The following is a 17,495-nucleotide window of genomic DNA, read 5'->3' as shown; positions in this document are numbered from 1 at the left end:
TTTCTCTGCCTCTTTACATCACGAGTTGAAGCAGCACAAAGTCCTGAGCAGCAGCCAAGTAGATGCCAACACTATGTTTCTTTGGCTTCTCAACCTCTAGAACCATGAACCATAAACCTCTATTCTTTTTTTGTGTGGGGGGGTCTGGGGATAGAATCCAGGGGCATTTGACTTCCAAGCTACATCTCCTGCCCTATTTTTTATTCTTTATTTTGAAACAGGATCTCACTAAGTTGTGGAGGGTCCCACTAAGTAGCGGAGGCTGTCCAATAACTGCAATCCTCTGGTCTCAGCCTCCCCAATGCTGGGATTACAAGCGTGTGCCACCATGCCCAGCTAACCTCTATTCTTTATAAACTACCTAGTCTCAGATATTCTGTTGTAACAACATAAAATACACTAAAATAGCCAGGCATGGTGGCACACGCTTGTAATCCCCGAGCTTGGGAGGCGGAGACAGAAGGATAGCGCAGGTTCAAAGCCAGCTGCGCTGGCTTAAGAGACCCTGTTTCCAAAAATAAAAAATAGGTTTGGGAGTGTAGCCTGGAAGTAGAAGGGCTTCTGGGAACCCCAGTACCACACAAAAAAACAAACAAACAAAAACCACTAAAATGGTATCCAGGTTTCCTCCCTTTCCATGAAAAAAAAAAATCCTCTCAAATATTAGTTTTTTTTTAAAAAAGTCTTATATCAAAGAATTGATTAATTTGACTTATTTAATAGTAAGCTCCTCAAAAGAGAAGAATGTGAGCTGGGCGTGGTGGCACACACTTATAATCCCAGCATCTGGGGGCTGAAACAAGAGGATGACCATTTGTGGACAGCCTCAGCTACATAGTGAGATTCTGTTTCAAAATAAAGAATTAAACCCGGGCGTGGCGGCGCATGCTTGTAATCCCCGTGCTTGGGAGGCGGAGACAGGAGGATTGCACTGGTTCGAAGCCAGCCTAGCTGGCTTAAGAGACCCTGTTTCCAAATAAAAAATATAAAATGGGTCTGGGAGTGTAGCCCGGAGGTAGAAGGGCTTCCAGGAACCCCAGTACCACCAAAAAATAAAGAATTAAAAATATATATAAGTCTGGGGTGTAGTTTGTAGGTGGTATGTCCCTGGGTTCAATCCCCATTTTCGAGAAGAAAAAAGAAGGCGGGAGGGAGAGAGAGACAGAAAGAGAAGAATGAAATTTTTAAAAGAAAGAGAACAATTGAAATTTTTAAAAGAAAGAGAATTTTTAACCTCAGAACTTAAATTGGTTCCTAGCACATAGTGGGTATTAGTGGTTTTTTTTTTTTTTTGAATACCCAAATGTTTAAAATGTGAGTTATGTTATCAAAAAGAAGGCCTATTTCTGATCCTTCTTAATTAGACATTTTAAGGTAGTTATAATAGGCCTAACATTTTAAATACCAAAAAAATTTTTCTAGTTTAACCACTTCCTCCTAGGTATAGAACACCACTCTGCTAAGAGTCCTCATAGTGTCCTTGCCTGGCCCAGCTTATAGATACTAGTAAAGCTAGATTTGAAATCCACTGTCCCAATGACTTACAGAAAAAAAATGTGGCCCTTAAATAACAGAATTTATCCAAATTTAATCCAATACACTTATGAGACTTCTAAAAATAATCTTAAAATGAAAGTAGCTGTGTAGACATGATGGCACATGCTTGTGGTACCAGTATTTGGAGGCTAAGACAGTAGGATCCCAAGTTCAAGGACAGCCTTAATAATGTAGTGAGACTCAATGACTTAACCAGACCCTGTTTCAAAACAAAAATTAAAAGGGCAAGGGGTACAGCTTGAAGGTAACATGCTCTTGGGTTCAATCACTGGTAATAAACACACACATAGTGAATAAAAGTATAAGTAGCAAGGAACTATAACATAATATTAAGTGATCTTTCCCTTTTTTTTTTTTTTTTTTTTTTTTTGGCGGGTTTGGGGATGGAACCCAGGGGCATTCGACCTCTGAGCTACACCCTCTGCCCTATTTTTTATTCTTTATTTTGAAACCGGGTCTCACTGAGTTGCAGAAGGCCTCACTAAGTAGCTGAGGCTGTCCACGAACCGCAATCCTCTGGTCTCAGCCTCCTGAATGCTGGGATTACAAGCGTGCGCCACCACGCCCGGCAGTGATCTTTCCTTTTAATAAAAAGGGAAAGCTGAGGTCATGACTCTCATTTCATATATAAGGAAACAGATTTGAGATGAAATAATTAGTTTAGATTTATAAGGCTTGTTAAGTGGTGTAGCCAAGACTGAATGAACCCTAAAAGTTTTCTGGCTCATAACTAGAGTCTCTCTATATCAAACTACAATGAGCTTCCATAAACTAGCCAAAAAGGCTTTACAAAAATCTCAGATAACAATCTAATCATTACAGTATTTCCACAAAACAAAATCCTAAAATGATAGTAACAGAATTACTATGTGTTTTCATACATTTAAAATATGCATATAATATATAAAGTATGCTTAATAAATAAATATAAATATTGTGGTGTCCTCCTCCTTAATTATATCTCAAATGTTTTCTTAAGGCAAAGTTTCAAAGAATGCTTTATCAGAGCTATTTTCCTTAGTACTTCCCAAATTTAGTTTTTAGTAAATTATGGAGGGTATGAGTGTGAAATAGGTGTCTAAAATACCAGTTCTAGGGTCCCAATATGGAACACTTAATTCACTGAGTTCACAATTTGAGTTTCTGTGGTGCTGAGGACCTCATGCTAACCACTGAGCAATATCCCTAGCCCTACATTCTATTTTTGTAGGGAGAAATTATTGAGGATCGAACCCAGGGATGTACTGCCACTGAGCTACAACCTCAACCCTATTTTATTTATGTATTTATTTATTTATTTTGTGGTACTGGGGGTTGAACCCAGGACATTCTACCTCTGAGCTACACTCCCAGCCCTATTTTTTTATTCTTCATTTTGAAACAGGGTCTCACTAAGTTATAGAGTAACTCACTAAGTGGCTGAGGCTGGCTGCAAACCTGCAATCCTCCTGTCTCAGCCTTTCAAGTACTGGGATTACAAGCATGTGGCACCACACCTGGCCTGTTTTTACTTTTAAAAAATATTTATTTAGCCGGGCGTGGTGGCGCACGCTTGTAATCCCTGCGCTTGGGAGGCTGAGACAGGAGGATCACACAGGTTCGAAGTCAGCCTCAGCTACTTAGTGAGGCTCTAAGCAACTTAGTGAGACCCTGTTTCAAAATAAAATATAAAATGGGTCTGGGAGTATAGCCCGGAGGTAGAAAGCCTCTGGGTTCCACCCCCAGTACCGAAAAAAAAAAAAATTATTTATTTATTTTTGCGGTGCTATGGGTGGAACCCAGGGGCATTCTACCTCCAAGCTAAACCCCCAGCCCTATTTTTTATTCTTTATTATTTATTTATTTATTGAGGTAGTGGGGATGGAACCCAGGGGCATTCTACCTCTGAGCTACACCCCCTGCCCTATTTTTTATTCTTTATTTTAAAACAGGGTCTCACTGAGTTGCAAAGGGCCTCACTAAGTAGCTGAGGCTGCCTGCGAATCGCAATCCTCAGGTATAAGCCTCCCAAATGCTGGGATTACAAGCATGTGCCCAGCTTATTTTTTATTTTGAGAAGGGTCTCAACAAATTGGTGAGGGCCTTGATAAGTTGCTGAGGCTAAACTCAAACTTGTGATCCTCCTGTCTCAGCTTTCCAAGTACTGGAGAATTAGCCAAATTGTATAATACAGCCCCCCAAGATAATTTTTTTTCCTGTAGGACTGAAGGTGGAACCCAAGAGTATTCTACCTCGGAGCTATACCCCCAGCCCTATTTCTTTATTCTTTATTTTTACTGCGGGTCTGGGGATAGAACCCAGGGGCATTTGACCTCTGAGCTATACCCCCTGCCCTGTTTTTTATTTTTTATTTTGAAACAGGATCTCACTGAGTAGCTGAGGCTGTCCAAAAACTGCAATCCTTGGGTCTCAGCCTTCCAAATGCTGGGATTACAAGCATGTGCCACCACACCCAGCTCATTATTCTTTATTTTTAAATAGGGTCTAACTAAATTGCAGAGGGCCTCACTAAGTAGCTGAGGCTGTCCACAAACCATGATCTTTGTCTCAGCCTCCCAAGCATGGGCCACCACGCTCAGCTTACCAACAAAATTCTTTTTTTTTATTCTTTATTTATTTATTTATTTATTTATTTATTTAGTGGTGGTACTGGGGTTCCTGGAAACCCTTCTCCCTCCAGACTACACTCCCAGACCTACTTTTTATATTTTTATTTGGAAACAGGGTCTCTTACAAAATTCTTAAAAAAAAAAAATCCAGACCAAGAAAATATAAGAAATTAAAACCCAGGAACAAAGAATATTTACTGATTTCCCCTAACCTTGAAACCAGAATAAAATAAACAGCCCCAACTTATTAAAAAAAAAAAAACTGGTCTCCCTCTAGTACCAATTATTATGGGACATTACAAAGACTTTCAATCTTTTGATCTTCTTAGCTTAAGTCTACTAAAATTCAGTAAATCTCAAAACACAAGAATAAGATTGTGTTAAGTGGGCCTTTCTTTCCTTCTTTCTGTCTGTCTGTCTGTCTGTCTGTCTGTCTTTCTGTCTTTCTGTCTTTCTTCCTTTCTGCAGTACTGGGGATTGAACCCAGGGGGGCCTTCTACTTCCAACCTACATTCTCAGCCCTATTTTTTTAATATTTATTTTTATACAGGGTCTCATTAAGTTGCAGAGGACCTTACTAATTAAGCTGAGGCTGGACATGACCCTGCAATCCTCCTGTCTCAGCCTCCCAACTACTGGACACTACAACTGAACACTACCACACCCAGCTTGTGATGGATATTTAAGTGACAGCTTTCTAAAAATGCTAGGGAAAAATTGGAGTGGGGAGGAATAGGGAAGAGAGGAAACACTAAATACCCTAAATAGTGGGAAAATGGTGGAAGAAACCAGCTGCCCACTGACTTCCCAGACCCAAAGAAGAGTCTAGAGAACAATATTTTTGGCTTTTTTTTTTTTTGTATGGTATTGGGAATGGAACCCAAAGACATCTACCACAGAGCTAAACCCCCAGCCCTATTTTTTATTCTTTATTTTGAAACAAAGTCTAAGTAGCTGCGGTTATCCGCGAACCACAATTCTCCTGTCTTAGCCTCCCAAATACTGGGATTACAAGCCATGTGCCACCACACCTGGCTTAGAGAACCACATTCTTGAAAGGGATTTCTCCAAGGGATACTAAAAATCATCATCATAATCATAATAGTAATGATCATCTACTTACAAACTGCCTCTTCTTGGAAGACTCAACTCCTTCTGAAAAACAAAACATACAGAAGTTAGGTAGAAATAAAGACCCAGCTGAGTCCTGTAGGTTTGCCTAAATGTCCTAGGAGACTTACAGCATTATCTTAATAAAAGTAATGACTACATATTTCTAAATAATAACCACTTCCTTTGTCTCTAAAATTTTAATGAAATAAATAACCGTTGGGACTGTCTTTATTTCCTAAAAGGAATGACTCATGGAACACTTGCAATATTTTTCCCATTAGGTAGAACCATCTCCTCAGTGTAGAGAGATTCCAGGTGCTTTGGAATGAACTGCTGATGAGTTATAAAAGAGTCATATCGTTAGTAGCAAATATATGAAAGAAAACAGATGGGATGGGCGGGTAATGAGAAAATATTTTAGACAAATAAATATTTAGACAAGTATAGAAAATACATAACAAAAAGATGATAACCACTTCTTGAGCAGGAACCCTTAGAGTAACAGTAGGCCCATGACTTGCTTTCCCATTGAGCAGCCTTGGCTCCCAGCAACCCATCTTTGTGATTGCCTTGATCTGTTCTTTACTTCCCATGGGTCTTTGCCTTCCACTACGTTTGTGCTCATGATTGTTGGCCATATATATATATATATATTTTTTTTTTTCTTTTTTTGGTGGTACTGGGGTTCCTGGAAGCCCTTCTACCTCCGGGCTACGCTGCCAGACCTATTTTATTTATTTGGAAACAGGGTCTCCTAAGCCAGTACGCACGGCTGGCTTCGAACCTGCTTGATCCTCCTGTCCCCGCCTCCCAAGCGCAGGGATTACAAGCGTGCACCACCACGCCCGGCTGGTATTATATTTAATGAGTTGTTTTTGTTTGTTTTTTTTTTTCCGGTGTGTGTGTGTGTTTGTGTGTGTGTGTGTGTGTGTGTGTGTGTGTGTGTGTGCATGTGCACGCATACATTTTTTTGGCTGGGGTATTCTGCCTCTGAGCCACACCCCCAGCCCTATTTTATTTTTAATTTGGAAACAAGGTCTCACTATGTTGCTGAGGCTGGCTTCAAATCTGTGATCCTCTTGTCTTAGCCTTCCAAGTACTGAGATTACAAGCATGCACTACCATGCCCAGCTTTTCATGTTTTAAAGTTATACATACATGATTTCACATTATATGTATTCATCTGTTGACATCCGTGACAGTCAATACTATAGAAATTGGTATATTCATTCATGTAGTTCATTCATGAACTTCATTTTAGTTCATTAATCTTTAGCAATAGTTAATCTATAAATATATCAATATTTATCCACTTCAAGAAATGGATATTTATTCTTACAATGTGTTTTCTCATCCACAATGCTCCTATGACATTCTTATATTTATTCTCTCTCTCTCTATATATATATATATATATATATATATATATATGCATATATGTATACCTATACCATTTCTTAGAAGTATACAATTAAGAGGTAGAATAAATCAGAAAGTATCAGTATTCCAGATTGCTCCCAAAACCATTGCTTACCCTCCTCCTCCAATACTTTATAAGTGTTTTCTTTCCCAAACTTGTCTCTTTAATCTCACTTATAATAGCTACCTACTCAATATCTCAAGGCCAACATATCCCAAAAGGAATTGTTCTTTCCATTAAAACTGATTCCACAGCCGGGAGTAGTGATGCACATTTCTAATCCCAGTACTTGGGAAGCTGAGACAGGAGGATCTCAGGTTTACAGACAACCTCAGCTACTTAGGTCCTCCACAACTTAGTGAGATCCTAAGAATAAAAAATAGAGCTGTGAAAAAAATGAAATAAAATAGGGCTGAGGGTATAACTCAGAGGGAGAATGTCCCTGGGTTCCATCCCCAGTGACCCCCCCAAAAAAAAACCTGACTCCACCCCCACAGCCTTTTCCCAACTCAGTTAAGAACTCATGACAACTGGAGTCTTCTGGTTTTTTTTCTTTATAACCCCACATCCTATTCATAAGTAATGCTACAAGTTTAAAACGCATCTAGCCAGGCATGGTGGCACATGCCTGTAACCCCAGTACTCAGGAGGCATAGACAGGAAGATCTCATGTTGGAGGCCAGTCTCAGCAATTCACTAAGACATTCAGGAACTTGGTGAAATTTAAAAAAAAAAAAAATTAAAAGGCTGGGTCTCAGAAGTAGAAGGCCCCTGAGTTCAATCCCCAGTACATAATAATAATAACACCAACAACAAAAATCTGATCCATACATTTCTCATTATCTCCACAAACGTTTCCAATCTCTATAATAAAAACCTTAGATGCAATCATGTTTCAGAAACTAGGATTTTAAGGGGATTTTATTAAAATTAATAGTGTATGTGCACATGTGACACCTGCAACAAGGACTGGGAAAGCAAAATTATTTAGCTAATTAATTTTAATTTACTAAAATTAAAATCAATTAGCTAATTAATTAAATTTGGCAGCAACCAGGCGTGGTGGCACAGGCTTGTAATCCCAGAATTCGGGAGGCTGAGACCGGAAAATCGCATTTCATGGAAAGCCTCAGCTACTTACTGAGGCCTTTTGCAAATTAAAGAATAGGCCGGGCTTGGTGGCTCACACTTGTAATCCCCATGCTTGGGAGGTGGAACAAGAGAATTGTGCAGTTTTGAAACCAGCCTTGCTGGCTTAAGAGACCCTGTTTCCAAATAAAAATATAAAAAATAGGTGTCTGGGAGGGTAGCCTGGAGGTAGAATGTTTTCCAGGAACCCTAGTACCACCAAAAAATTAAAGATAAAGAATAAAAGAAATAGGTCAGGGGGGTGTAGCTCGGAGGTTGAATTGGGTTCCATTCCCAACCTGGGAGAAAAAAAAAAAGGCAGAAAAATTATGACAGTCACAGTATATGTGATATATCTCTTAAATACAGTTCAATTTTGCTAACAGAATAGTTCAAGTTAAGTAAGTTTTACTGCTAAAGGAGTTATGAAAAAAAACTGTTGGCTTTTGGTATTACAATTCAAACTACATGTTCTCTTTCCTGCTATCTAATAGTCTAATTGATATCTCAATAATCTAACTGAACCCAGAAATAAACCCACAAATACAGTCAAATAAGTTTTAACAAAGGCATCATGAACACACATTTGGGTAAGGAGATTATTAAACATAAAGACAAGGTGTCAGGGAAACTATGTCCATAGTGGAAGAATAAGACTAGATTCCTATCTCTCAACATGTACAAAATTCAAATTAAAAAAAAAAGGATCACATCAAACTAAACAGGTTTTTGTACAGAAAAAGAAATAATCAACAGAAAAAAGGAGATATCTGCAGAATGGAAGAGAATATTTGAAAGTTATACATCTGATAAGAGGGTTAATATTCAGAATAGGAGGAACTCAGCAAAAGGCCAAAAAGTCTGATTTAAAATATGAAAGGGCTAAGCATAGTGGAACACATCTGTAATCCCAGTATTTGGGAGCCTGAGATAGGAGGATTACAGGGTCAAGGATAGCCTCAGCAAGTAGTGAGATTAAAATCAACCAAGTGAGACCCTGTTTATAAACAAGAAATAAAATAGGGCTGGAGTACAGCTTAATGCCTCTGGGAAAGGCAGGGAGGCAGGCAGACAGGCAGACAAATGGCCAAGAAGTATATGATCACTAATTATCAGGGAGATGTAAATTAAAACCACGATATGAAATGTCATCTCATTCCAGTTAAAATTACTTGTGGAAAAAGACAAAAGATTAACAATTACTAGCAAGAATATGGAAAAAGAGATACTCTTATACACTGTTGGTGGGAATAGGTACAAGCCACTGTGGAAAACAGTATTAAGGTTCCTTAACAACTTAAAAATAACTGAGCATGGTGGTACACACCTATAATTCCAGTATGTGAGAGGCCAAGCCAGGAGGCTCACAGGTTCATGGCCAGCCTCAGCAACTTAATGAAGCCCTCAGCAATTTAGCAAGACCCTGTTTCAAAGTAAATAAAAACTAGAGCTGGAGGTAGAAAAATAGCCAAGATATAAAATCAATCTCTGTCCACTGAATAAAGAAATGCAGTATTCTTTTTCCATCACACATTTCTCCTCCCTCCTCCAAAAAATTTGGTATGAGCCGGGGTGGTAGCACACGCTTGTAATCCCAGCATTTGGGAGGCTGAGACAGGAGGATCGTGGTTCATGGACAGCCTCAGCTACTTAGTGAGGCCCTCGGCAACTTAGTGAAACCCTGTTTCAAAATAAAGAATAAAAAACAGGGCAGGGAGTGTAGCTCAGAAGATGAATGCCCTTGGGTTCCATCCCCTGACCCCCCCCCACACACACACACAAATTGGTATGCATGAGCATGTAATTACTTGGTTACAGGGCAGATATATGTTACTTTTTTTATGGTACTAGGGATGGAACCCAGGGGCATCCTACCTCTGAGCTATACCTTTAGCCCTATTTTTTATCCTTTATTTTGAAATAGGGTCTCACTGAGTTGCAAAGGGCCTCACTAAGTAGCTGAGACTATCTGCAAAACCAGGATCCTCCTGTTCCAGCCTCCAGAATGCTGGGATTACAAATGTGCATCACCACACTGGGTTTATATGTTACTTTTTATAAGAAGCTATACAAGGTCTTTTTCTAAAATGATTATACCATGTTACACTTACATTAATAATGCATGAAAGTTTCAATTGTTCTACATTCTAGCTTAGCTTGTAGGTAGAATGCCCCTGGGTTCCATCCCCAGTGCTGGGGGTGCGGGGGTGGGGGGAATACAATGTAGGGCTAGCGGTGGAGCTCGGTGGTAGAGTGCCCCTGGGTTCCATCCCCAGTACTGAAAAGGAGGAGGAGGGGGGGGGGACACTTAAAAAAAAACCCAAACTAAAAGAGGAGGGGTATGGCGGATGGAGCTCAGAGGTATAATGCCTCTGAGGTTCAATCTCCAGTATTAAAAAAAAAAATCAGTACTCATTAAGCTTTTCTAAACTTCATTTTCTTATCTGCATACCTAAAATAAAATACATACTCTATCTTACAAGTTATTCTGAGGCTAGAATATGAGAATACATTTAAAAGTTTATGGTTAGCCGGGCGTGGTGGCGCACACTTGTAATCCCCGCGCTTGAGAGACGGAGACAGGAGAATCGCACAGGTTCGAAGCCAGCCTCACTGGCTTAAGTGTAGCCCAGACAGAGAAGAGTTTCCAGGAACCCCAGTATCACCAAAAAAAAAAAAAAAAGTTTATGGTTAGACAATTTGGAGTACTAAGAAACTTTCTTAAAATCTGATCTACCAGCAACAAAGATTTAAATGCTAATAGATGAAATGCAATTCTCTAAAAACTAAAAACTAATAAAGCCCACCCCAATATCTGATATATTATTTCAACACTCTCTAAAATTCTAGATCACACAAATTGATGCATTTAGATACTTTCTACTGAAGATAGTTCCCAAGAACTTAAAATATTGTTTGATTGATTAAACAAATGATCTTGAACTATATTCTGAAGGTACAAAGAAAACTGTATATACTAAATGCTAGAAAATAAATACTCATCCCCTTTCACTTGTCCATAAAGCAAACTTCTAAAGGTATTACATAACAAATTAAAGGGTGCCATTCCCATGGATCCACAAGGAATCATTGCCTATATGAATTACTCATTATTCACAATGACTAAGCCCATAAAATATTTCTAAAGAAAAAACAAAGCCCAAGTATCCAAAGGCAGTATCCACTACCCCCACAAGTAAATATGCAAGCCAAAGTCACAAAGTCACAAGACTAGTATTTGTCCTTTATGTCTACAGTCATCCGTACAAGCATGACTGTAAGTTAAAGCTTTCTCTGCCTGAGGCAGCTCCTTCCCTCAGCCTCCCCTGAAGTTTCTAGTGAATTTTCACTCGTGTGTGTGTGTGTGTGTGTGTGTGTGTGTGTGTGTGTGTGTTCCCCAGTAATTCCAATCTTCCACTGACCAAAAAGGTAACTAAAAAGCTTCAAGAAACATATCTCAATCTTCTACTCTATCAGAAGTAGACAGAGGATTGGGTTTTAGAAACAAGCAACTTCTCAACTAACATTTATAATCAAGGAGGGAAAAAAGGTCTTCTTTACCACTACAAGACTATATGTCTCTTTATATAACTTATAATCACACCTATACAGTATGACTAACATAAATGTTTGGCTGAGAGGGAATGGAACAACATTTTAGGACCTATTCAGAATCCACTGCTGATAATGTAGGACCAAAGTGGGGCCATGACAGGTTTTATCCATACAGCAAACACGCTAGGCCTAAGTTACAGCTTTCTAGGAATACAACTAATAGTTAAGTGTCAGTTTTGGCACCTGGGTCAGGATGAAAAACTCCCAACCAACCCCAGGAAGCACAAACCAAATGGGAGGCACCAAGTATCTTGTCCGTTGCTTGTGATAACAGCAGTAAAAATTCCTTTTGGTCTAAAGATAATTCCTTTGTAAATCACAGCCCGAGTGACTGAAATATATAAAACTGCCTTGGAACAAAGACTCGGGGTCCTTGTCAAGACTCTACTGCGTTGGAGGGACTTGGGCCCTAGCTCGAGCTAGTTCCCCTATTAACCCCTTCTTGTTGTTTGCATTATTGTGCGTGGTGGTGGTCTCTGTCACCCTAGGGTCCCAGACTTTGAGTATAACAATAACACCATTATCCAAAGGACAAAAAAATAACAGATTTAGTTTAAAATCAATTTTGCTTTTATTTGATCATTTAAAGATAATTTAAAGATCAATTTTAATTTATTCTAGAATTAGGCAACACCTCATTCTATAAATTAGAATGGGGGTGTTCTACTGAGCTGAGCAGAGCAGTCTGGCTTTCTGGCAGAAAAGGACAGAAGAAAATAAAACCTGGGAATCAAAAGTATGTTAGTAGGCCGGGCATGGTGGCGCACGCTTGTAATCCCACCATTTGAGAGCCTGAGACCTGGAGGATCACGGTTCGTGGACAGCCTCAGCTACTTAGTGAGGCCCTCTGCAACTCAGTGAGACCCGGTTTCAAAATAAAGAATAAAAAATAGGGCAGGGATGTAGCTCGGAGGTAGAATGCTCCTGGGTTCCATCCCCAGACCCGCAAAAAAAAAAAAAAAAAAAAGTATGTTAGTTACTAGAGTTAAAACAGAGGAAACTTTTACTACGCTGGCAGATAAACTGGGTCGCCTCTGATTGGCTGCTAGGAATATCCTGATGAGTACAAACTGCAATTTTTTATTTTATCAAACTTCTTACAGAAAAGAACAAGGAAATATAGAACAACAGAAGCAAATAGGTTGCATTTTTATCTGTATGTCATTCTTTCATTTTCTAATTTTTTACAGAACTGGGGCTTGAATCCAGGGGCATTCTATCTCTAAGCTACACTCCCAATCCTAATTTATTTTATTTATTTTTTTGTGTAGCAGTACTAGGGATGGAACTCAGGGCCATTCTACCTCCAAGCTATACCCCAGCCCTATTTTTTATTCATTACTTTGAAACAGGGTCTCACTGAGTTGCAAAGGGCCTCACTATAAGTAGTACCTGAGAAGCTGGGCGTGGTCTCAAACCTGCAATTCTCCTGTCTCACTGCTGGGATTACAGGAATGTGCCACCATGCCCAGCTGCCCATCATTATTATTAATTCTTCCTGCCTTTATTTATTTTTGAGGTACTCCTTTTTTACGGAAACAGGGTCTCCTTAGGTTGCTGAGAATCTCAAGTTGCCTGACCCTTGAACCTGTGATCCTCCTATCTCAGCCTCCCAAGTACTAGAATTACAAGTATATGCCACCACACCCAGCTCTTTTAAATACTTTATAAATATTTCCTCAAAATTCCTCCAAGAAATCAAGTGACAAATCTCATAAAAAGAAAAAAACACTGTAGTAACAGGAGAAATTAATATAAGAAATTGATGTTTATGTTGTTGACTTTTAAAGTCCAAGCCACACTGAACTACTGCTAAAGATTGGGTGGATATTCCCTATGGGCTTTTAATGTTTTCAACACCATTAATAAGAACTACAAATCATCATAATAATTAAATTGCATAATGTTTGATTTATTTTTTGTTTAAAATTGCCAATCCTGCCGGGCATGGTGGCACACGCTTGTAATCCCAGTATTCAGGAGGCTGAGACAGGAGGATCTCAGCTACTTAGTGAGGCCCTCTGCAACTTAGTGAGACCCTGTTGCAAAATAAAGAATAAAATACTAGGACAGGTAGTGTAATTTGGAGGTCAAATCCCCTGGGTTCCATCCCCAGACCCACAAAAGAAAAAATAAATAAATAAAAATAAATAAATTTGCTAACCCTATGCATTTTTTCTCTAAGCACATCAAAGAAACCAAAATAATGTTAACTCTTTTTTTAAAAAAAGGCTTTACAAATGTCAAATTAAAAAAAAAAAAGAAATAGCTATAATTCATGACTAGACCTTCACAGTCTGGTTCATTTGCTCAGTGGAATCTTCACTGTCAAATATCAAAAACATTCAGAGGAGGACCAAATAGAAGCTGACTTGTTCTTTTCAAATAAGATTAAGGTAGGATGATCTAATTTATAAGGCATGTGTTCTTTTAGTGCTAAAGATATTCCTTAAAATACACTTGAAAGTTATTAGCCTATTTCTCCTCATTATTATATCTTACTTACCTCATGTGCCAAATTATCTAAGACTTAAGGAAAAGGGATAAATAGTGTGTACACAAGTGTTTGTGTATGCACGCGCACACACACACAGTGACAATTTAGAAAAGTTCTTAAAACTCTATATAGAGTCAAACAAATGCCACATATACATGACTCAATGAGGGCGTAGGCACAGGGACAGTGGTCAGGAATAGAATGTTTACTGTAAACAGTCTATCAGCAATAATTTTGAGTGCCCAAAATTAGGCTTGTATCTCAGATAGGTCAAATTTAATTGATCCACTCACTTAATACAATGAAATGGAGTCCAGATGGAAATTTTCTATAAAAGTAGCAAGTTTTTACACAATTTTCTAATTATAACTACACAGAATAAAAAAGAACTTGGTGGCACTTCACCCTGCCTCCTGCCTCAAAATAAATAAAATTGCAATAATCTGTTAGTACATTTTTCAAAAGACACTAAAAGGAAAGAGATAAGTAAAAACGTTTTCTTTTACTCACCTGTAACCCTCTCCTTCGTAGAATACTGGAATCATCCATAACAGATACTAGACAAAAAAGCCAATCCAGAGACTTGACAACTACTAGTGCCTACCTACTGCTGGGTAGAGGCAAACAGTCCATTCAGTACACCAGGCTGTGCTCACTAACCCACCACTCCACTAACCCAGGCCAGCACCAACACACAATCACAGTCTCACATCAAAAAAGCACGTCCTTCTTCACAGGAGATAGAGAAATACCATCAGAATCACCGCCAAAATTGGGGAAAGACTTTGTATTTGTTTTTCTTTTCCATTCATACTTCTTTGGCTGGAATTATTTGGAGTAATAAGAAAAGAAAAAAATCTCAAAAAAAAACTATAATCTTTGATATCCTGGCTTCATTGCTTATTAAAATAAAGTGCTGGCAAACAAAACAAGACTGTCTCCACCTACAGTTGGTAAGCTTATAAAATCCATGTCACGTTTTCCTTTCCAAAACAAAACCACTCCATATATCTTTTAAGAGATAACAATTCTTCAGAAATACAAAGAAAAATATATTATTCTGATGCCTGTTTTTAGGCTCAAACTGATATAAAACCAGTTATTGTTTTGACTAAGTCGGCAAAATTCCTTTCATCCTTTGTATAGACAAAGCAAATGTCAGATTCTTTCGATACTGTCACAGACTCTTTTGTTTCTTTATCGCTAGATACGCTAGTCTTCACTTCTTGGGCAGTCCCAAAAGCCTCTTTCTTCAGGAGCTTGGATCATTGCTAAGGTCGATTTTGCTGCTCTTTTATGTCCTTGGAGGGGGCTAGTACACGTGTTGTGAGTTCTGAGCATGTACGAATTCATTCATCTATTCATCGCTGAAAGTGCTGTCACAGGAAACGCTCCCCACTCCACCAGATTTCTAAAAGGGCCCAGCATGAAAAAGCCTAGTTTCCTTCAAGCTTTCATCATCTCAAAACTGTTCCTTTGGTCATTGACTGCCATTTTCAAAGCAGGGCTTCGCCAAATTTAAAGCTATTTGTCTCTTAATTCATGACTTCAAATATATACTTTTTTACATTTCAAGAGAAAAAGGTTAGCTCTCATTAAATGATTTAGTCACTTAAACAGATAAGCAACGTATAAACGTTCAACTTTGTCACAATCCTAGTAAACACCAGGAAAGATGAGATAAGTTAGAGATTTTTCTAACAAATCATAAGAAAAATTGTCATTGAAGACAGTACAATATTGTTAGGAATCAGGTTAAATATATTAACTTTCAATTCATAATTATTGTCCTTCAAACTACAGGACATGCTGCAAAACTTATTTAATCTGCACCTGATTCTAGTAATATTAATCCAAAATTTCTATTTGACAGAGGTATATATAAAAACCCTGAATCAGTCTGCTATATTCCCTAACAGGTAAGTTCAGCAATAACTACAGGACAGATTCAGTGTGCACCCAACAAGAAAAAAACTGTCCTTTCTATAATTTTGACAATTGCAAGCAATGGCCCGTGACTTGAAGGAAGATCTTATCTATAAGATCTGTCTTTGGTCTTCTTACAACTGTCTATAGACACAAAGGCCAGTCACATTGCTGAAAACATCACAGAAAGCAAAATCCATCTCGCTTTCACTCAGCAGATATTTTCTTATCTTTAGCCCAAACAATGTGGTCTTCCATTGTGAGAGCTAATAAAATTCATATCTTCATGGACTCCTTCTTCCATCTGAACCTTTAAACAACTAATGGTGGATTGTTTCTATGGAGAAAACAAACATTAAGACCTGAAGAGACAGCTGACTTGCATAGAGTATGCTATATAACATATTGGTTACTGCAAATTCATAGGCTTTTAAAGCCACAGAACTTCTCTGCCAACTAAAACATAGATTAGCAGAGAGGAAGCAGGAGTGATCTCTAATTTATTCAACTCTATAATCGAAAGAAATATTTAAAGCGCATTTTCATAAGCTATTCAGACCACAGATTTTTTTTTTTTTTTTTTTTTTGGCGGGTCTGGGATGGAACCTAGGGGCATTTGACCTCCGAGTTACACTCCCTGCCCTATTTTTTATTCTTTATTTTGAAACCGGGTCTCACTGTGTTGCAAAGGGCCTCACTAAATAGCTGAGACTGTTTGCGAACCGCGATCCTCCTCCGGTCTCAGCCTCCCAAATGCTGGGATTACAAGCGTGCGTCACCATGCCCGGCTCAGGCAACAGATTTAAAAACAAAACTATTCATTCACTAGTTCAGGAATCAGCCAGGCATAGTGTTACATGTCTATACAAATACTGGTACTTGGGAAACTGAGACTGGAAGATCACAGGTTCAAGGCCAGCCTCAGCAACTTAGTGTGTTTCAAAATAAAACTAAAAAAAATCAGGCTGGGGGTGTGGCTCAGAGGCAGAATGCCCTTAGGTTCAATCCCCAGTAATACACAAAGAAAAAAAAATTCAGAAATCATGCCGGGCCTGGTGGCACATGCTTGTAATCCCAGCACTTGGGAGGCAGAGACAGAAGGATCAACACAGGTTCGAAGCCAGCCGTGTGCACTGGCTTAGGAGACCCTGTTTCCAAATAAAAATGTAAAAAATAGGTCTGGGAGTGTAGCTCAGAGGTAGAAGGGCTTCCAGGAACCCCAGTACCACCAAAAAAAAAAAAAAAAGAAAAAGAAAATTCAGAAATCATTCATCATGCAACCCTTGAGATGGGGATGGGGCAAAGACAACCAAGGTCAACATTATATATAAACTAATAATTCTATCCTAGAAGACCTCTAACCCAATGGGGAAATCAAATACAAACAATGTAATAATGATACAGTGAAAGAGGCTCTGCATCAGAAGTATGACAAAGTACTTCAGGAGTATTAAAAACAGCTCACTCCAATACACTAGGAAGCTGCAGAAAGGCTTCCAGGGAAGTGTCACTGAAATTAATGTTAGGAGATTATTATCAGCCCTTGGCCAAGACATGCTCTCTTTCCTAAAGTGTGCACAGCTTAAAATTTTACAACCAGTAAAAATGGTGACACAATCTTGTAATCGCA

The 17,495-nt window shown here is 38.7% G+C and overlaps 1 protein-coding gene across 3 annotated transcripts in view; it reads right to left on the bottom strand.

Moving 5' to 3' along the window:
- MAST2 (microtubule associated serine/threonine kinase 2) overlaps positions 1-17,495 on the bottom strand; it is a gene marked incomplete at both ends in the record, with an annotated part of 181,261 nt that overhangs the window by 102,796 nt on the left and 60,970 nt on the right. For all 3 annotated transcript variants that reach the window (XM_080690730.1, XM_080690731.1, XM_080690732.1), the window contains one exon: positions 5,290-5,321. In XM_080690730.1, coding sequence (XP_080546856.1) covers positions 5,290-5,321 — 32 coding nt within the window. The remainder of the gene's footprint in view (positions 1-5,289; positions 5,322-17,495) is intronic.

Source organism: Muscardinus avellanarius (genome assembly GCF_963383645.1).
Source record: "Muscardinus avellanarius genome assembly, chromosome: 3".
In the NCBI taxonomy this organism is placed as follows: domain Eukaryota; kingdom Metazoa; phylum Chordata; class Mammalia; order Rodentia; family Gliridae; genus Muscardinus; species Muscardinus avellanarius.
Note: the sequence above shows the minus strand (reverse complement) of the source record. Positions and strands in the feature narration are given on the sequence as shown.